At 34.8% G+C, this 6,000-nt stretch overlaps 1 protein-coding gene across 1 annotated transcript in view; it reads right to left on the minus strand.

Annotated features, from left to right (window-relative positions):
* ANXA10 (annexin A10) overlaps nt 1–4,946 on the minus strand; it is a 73,351-nt gene extending 68,405 nt beyond the window's left edge. The window contains exons 1-2 of the mRNA XM_035023244.1: nt 4,932–4,946; nt 1,152–1,233 (exon numbers count right to left, since the gene is read on the minus strand). Coding sequence (XP_034879135.1) covers nt 1,152–1,233; nt 4,932–4,946 — 97 coding nt within the window. The remainder of the gene's footprint in view (nt 1–1,151; nt 1,234–4,931) is intronic.
* Nucleotides 4,947–6,000: the final 1,054 nt, after the last annotated feature.

The following is a 6,000-nucleotide window of genomic DNA, read 5'->3' on the forward strand; positions in this document are numbered from 1 at the left end:
TTTTGTTAACTTGTCTCTATTTTTCTAGTGATGACTGATATTTTAAAAGGCATGAAAGCATTGCAAACTCCTCAAGTCAGCTTTAGAGAGCATATTTAAAGTCCTTTATTGTTTTCCTGTGAGATTCTGCTGGTGAATAAAACACAAAAATGAGCATGCATGCATGTGTTCATGCTCACGTACACATACACACGCACACACACACAGAACATAGTTATCATAAAGGCGACTTTGTCTTTAAAGTTAAGAGCTTGTTTCTTATGAAAGGCTTTGCATGTTTTATGCAAAATTTCAATGTTTATCTTCATGCTCATCACAAGTCTTAAAACAGGTTTTAGTTAAGGAAAATATATGGATGTTTACCAGCTCCATTTCATTTCTTAAAGATTAAATCTTTTTTTTAAAGAACTCAACAGTTTTCCTCGTCTCTACAGTCCTTTTCTAAACTCTAGTTTCATTCATTGAACATCCATTTATTAAGCACCTGCACACCAGACACCACACTCTGGGAGCTCTGGTGACACAAAAGGACAAGTACAATGAATATGAGATCAGTGACACAAGAGTGCAGAAGAGGGTGCCCTGGGGGTTGGCATGGCTGGTTGAGTTTGGAGTGCCCAAAGTATGATTCAAAGAGGAAGAATTATTTGACGAGAATCTTGAAAAGAATTTGGATGCAAAATAACAGGAGAAGAAAATAGCATTCCAGGCAGGGGATTATTGGACTAGTTTATAGAGATGTGGAAAAACAGATCCAATTTGGGGAATAGCAGAATGTTTGATTTGGCTGGAAATGGAAGTAGCAAAAAAAAAAAAAAGGCTGGTAAACAAACAAGGTCAAAGAAGGATGTTTTTTCCTAGGATGATTTTTGGTTTGGGATTTCATTTAATGTAGTTAGTGATGAGACATTTAAGGATTTAAGGCAAAAACGTGTCAAGATCACAGTTGCAATTGAGAGAGCAAATTGGTTTACCATTATTGTCCTTTTCTATTATTTTTCTTCTTATTCTATTTCTTTGCCCAGCTTTTTGTTTTAATCCGTGTTTGCCTTCTGTTAGACATCAGCTATTTACACCCATATTACAATCTTAAAACAAGGTAAAGTGAAAAAAAAATTATAACAAAAGATAATAGAAATAATCAGGCTTACCAAATCCTTGGAGTGCTCCCCCTAGCATTTGGGCATCCATTATGGGATTGAAATTGGGAGCTGGGAAAATGGTTCCTTGCACCTGGTGGGAATAGTCAATGAGAAAGAGACTGTAGTATTTTATAAGAAAGATTTCAACATTTTTTTGCAGATAAATGAAAACAAAAACATTCTATGTGTTTAAATTACTCTAAGACATACATACAAATTTATTAAACAAGTGCGTTAATTGTGTGTTAATTGTATGGAGCAAATTTGGTTGAATTTCTTTTAATCCAGTGGCCTCTATTGTTCATCTAGGAATTTGAGATACTAGAACCAATAGTAGAAAATGTGAGAATCAAATAAATACAAATCTTGGTAATAAACTGTAAACATTTTCTTAGGAATTTGTGGCTATTTAAAGAAACTGAAAGGAGAAATCTATTGCAGGAATTCATGACATTTATATGGATTAGAAGTGGCACTTGCCACCATAGCTTTTTCACACACCTGGGGCCCTAAAATCATACTAAAAAAAAAATCGAAATATTTGAATTTGGGTTGTGAGATTCATAAAAATTTAGGCGATATAGATAGGGCAGAGATTTTTTTAGCTGAAGCTTGCAGCTGCAGAGGAAAACATAAAAACCTGACTGACATTCCATTTAAATTTTCTTTGTTGCTAATAATAAAATAGCAGAACATTTATGTTAGACTTTGAATTCATGTGGTCTGTTATTTCACAGAGCCAGCCAGGACTAGGCACCATATCATCATACTCACCACAAGAGAACTATCAATCAAAATTTATTAAGAATGGTCCCTCTCCCGGGCGCCTGGGTGGCTCAGTCGGTTAAGTGACTGCCTTCGGCTCAGGTCATGATCCCAGGGTCCTGGGATCGAGTCCCGCATCGGGCTCCCTGCTCGGCAGGGAGTCTGCTTCTCCCTCTGACCCTCCTCCCTCTCCTGCTCTCTGTCTCTCATTCTCTCTCTCTCAAAAAAAAAAAAAAAAATCTTAAAAAAAAAAAAAAAAAGAATGGTCCCTCTCCCCTGTTTGTTGTCAGTGTGCCCAGAAACATTGGGAAAAAATGCCTTCCCATAGCAAATGGGTCTACTAGGCCTTGAGAACTCAGGCATTCACCAAGCTCTTCTACAAGAATAGTCTCTTAGCGGAAGATGAAGTTTTCTAGTGCCTATTTTCTTACAGTAGAACATTAGTTAATGAGAAGAAGATGGCACCATAATGTCTAGTCCAAGAAATATACGTATGCTAATACCAAAATATTTATGAAAAGATTTTGGGGGACTAAGGACATTGTTCACTTGAGTTAAAACTAAAAAAAAAAATTCAGTTTGGATTTCATTTCATTAATATTAATGATGATGAAGTTGTCTATTTGAAGTAGACTGGAAACCATATAATAATTGTGATATATCCATGTTTTCTTAAGTACAGCCATGTTAATAAAACATTCTTTTTAAATGCTTGTATGGATAGATATATGTAATTAAAATAAGAGTATGGTCTGCATCTACACATAGATATATGTAATTAAAATAAGAGCATGGTCTGCAGAGTAGGGTTAGCATCTTGCTAAAGTGCATGCAGTTTGCTTTGGATATTCAAGTTTATTGGAGATGATCTAGAGACTAAATTCTCTTGAGCCAATCCTCACTTCTGCGAGCTATGTATTAGACAGTATGAGTGTTACCTCCTTTATCCACTAACCTTTTCCACTGGGACTCTATTAAGAAGATAGACTTTGGTTCTTCTTTTATTTATTAAATTAAGTTTAGATAGCAGGTTCTAGTGTAAATTCCTAGGTTGAGGTCTCCTCACCTGAAGCATTTTCCTTTGAATCTTTTTATCCTAGAAAAAATGAATGCTTTAAACTTTTGAAAGAACAGTAATATATTGAATGTGAAAATTGTTTTCTGCTATTTGTCACTGACTTTTTGTCTATATATCTCTTTCTCAGTTCTTTCCCCTGTTGGGAAAATGAAGTTTTTTTTGAGGCATGGAAAAAGAGATACTTTATTTCCCCTATTTTAGGACTTGGAAGACTTGTTTGGACAAATTTTGTGTGGATAATACCATTTTTTGCCTGGCGACCTTAATTTTGCTGACTGCTAATCAGCCAAAGGGCTGTTTTAAACTGTAGAAGAGGGGTGCCTGGGCGGCTTAGTCAGTTAAGCATTTGCCTTTGGCTCAGGTCATGATCTCAGGGTCCTGGGATGGAGCCCCATACTGGGCTCCCTGCTCAGCAGGGAGTCTGCTTCTCCCTCTCGCTCTCGCTCTGTACTCTCTGTCTCTCTCTCAGATAAAAAAATAAAATCTAAAAAAATGAACTATAAAAGAAAATGTTTTTGAAAATAGTAAGACATATTGTTAAATATGTGTAAGTTATCTAGGCAGTTTTAAAGCACAGAGTATGCAGATGTTTACAAATCATTTCATTCCTGGCTAGACTAGGATTTTCCAGAATTTCTATTGGAGTGTTATAAAATAAAAGCATATACCTTTATAGGGAAGAAGAAAAAACCTCTAAAATTTATAGATAAAGGAGGTAGTAAATGTTAATAGTGATTTGTTAGATGCAATCTGTAGGTGAAAGAAAAAGTCCACAGTTTTTTCCTTTGGAGTTTTTGTTGTTAATCCTTGTACAGATTACTAGTGCAACCTATTTTTACAATATAATGTAAAAATTACTTTTTTCATTACAGTTCTCATCTTCTTTGTCATTTCAAATCCTTATTTCCTTGTCAACTGGCATTAAAATAATACACTAAAAATGTTTTGGAAAAAAATTCAAGACAAAGTAAAGAAAATTATAAATGCTTAGTAATTCACAAAACACAATTTTTCTAGTAAGTATTTGTCATTTATGCCCACTTACATCGTAAACCTTTATATTTATTTTTAATATAATAGTAAACCATTTGAATATATTTACTATTTAAATATAGTAAACCATTATATTTATTTTTATGCCATTTATTATGTTTCATTTAAGCTCAGGTCAGCAACATTATTCCATATAAGGTACATACTTAATGTTCTTTTTACTTATTTTGTCATTGGAATACTGATTTTGTCTTTTAATGACAATATTTTTCCAGCTTTATTAAGAGGTCATTGATATATAACATTGTGTAAATTTAATTTGTATAACATGATTTAATATATGTATATGTTATGAAATGATTACCACAATAAGGTTGATTAACATATTTATCACCTCACAGTTGCCTTTTCTTTTTCTGATGAGAACATTTAAGAGCTACTCTTAGAAACTTTCAAGTATACAATATAGTATTGTTAACTAAAATCACCATGCTGTACATTAGATCCTCAAACTTATTTTCCTTATAGCTGGAGGTTTGTACTCTGTGACCAACATCTCCCAATCCCCCCCGCCCACAGACACTCCAGCCAGCCCCTGGCTATCACCAGTCTTTTAATGATCATTTTGACTAAAGTGACCAGTTAAGTCTATTGAAACAGTCAATTATCAGTTTTAATTTTGTTCCCTGAATTAAGCAGTTATTTGAAAAAAAAAAAGATTGTTTTGGGCCATAAAACTTTTTCAAATGACTACGATATACCTATAGATATATATTCATCTATTTTAAGGTAATTTGATCTTTCCTTTGGATATTTTTTTCTAAAATTTGTGCTCAACCATAGTCTATGCATTCCTTAATAGCCAACGTCAGTCTCTGATGAAATGAATCTATTCTGACCACTTCTTTTACTAACTCCCTAGAACTTACTGCATTTGTGTTTAAAATCAGTACCTTATGTTTTCGCATTTGCTACCTATTCTTAAAACTGGGAATTTCGCTATGTAATACATAGTACATGTTATTTTATAACATAGTGCTGTACCAAGTAGTTATTCTTTGGCTACATTTCTTGTCCCTCTAATTATATTTTATGTCTCTTGATTACAGTATATCAAATCTATACCATGATTTTCTATGTAGTGAGACTTCTTTTTAAAATGTTTTCATCTAGGGGCACCTGGGTGGCTCAGTCGTTAAGCGTCTGCCTTCAGCTCAGATCATGATCCCAGGGTCCTGGGACTGAGCCCTACATTGGGCTCCCTGCTTGGCGGGAAACCTGCTTCTCCCTCTCCCACTCCCCCTGCTTGTGTTCCCTCTCTCTCTGTGTCTCTGTCTGTCAAATAAATAAAATCTTAAAAAAAAATAAAATGTTTTCATCTACTGGTGATGTCACTTAAGTTAAATGATTTCTTAAAAAAAATGAGATCTTTTTTTTTCAAGATTATGCCTACTTTATTTTTTTAATTGTTATGTTAATCCATTACATCATTAGTTTTAGATATAGTGTTCCATGATTCATTGTTTGTACATAACACCCAGTGCTCCATGCAGAACGTGCCCTCCTCAATACCCATCACCAGGCTAACCCATCCTCCCACCCCCCTCCCCTCTAGAACCCTCAGTTTGTTTCTCAGAGTCCATCGTCTCTCATGGTTCGTCCACCCCTCTGATTTCCCCCCCTTCATTCTTCCCCTCCCGCTATTTGTTGCTTTGTATTAGGAAAACTGAACAGAGACAAATAAATGAGACAGACAAACAAAAATTACCCTGGAGAAGAGGGTACAGGGGAGAGAGATGTTCCTAGTTTGATAGGGCACAATTTTTTCCAGCCATATGTATGAACTGAAGTGATCTGGGAAATGGGAGCACGGTGTCTCAAGACTCTCTTGTGAGAGTAAAATAATCTGTATTATTATAATATATTGTTATAATCTATAGCAATGTGAAGGATGAAACAAAAAGAAGTTATACAGGTGGCAGAGGTAGCTAATTTGGAAATCCAGTTGAAATTCAGTGCACC

The sequence above is a fragment of the Mirounga leonina genome, unplaced genomic scaffold, assembly GCF_011800145.1.
Source record: "Mirounga leonina isolate KUSES-001 unplaced genomic scaffold, KU_Mleo_1.0 Mir_176, whole genome shotgun sequence".
Taxonomy (NCBI): Eukaryota; Metazoa; Chordata; class Mammalia; order Carnivora; family Phocidae; genus Mirounga; species Mirounga leonina.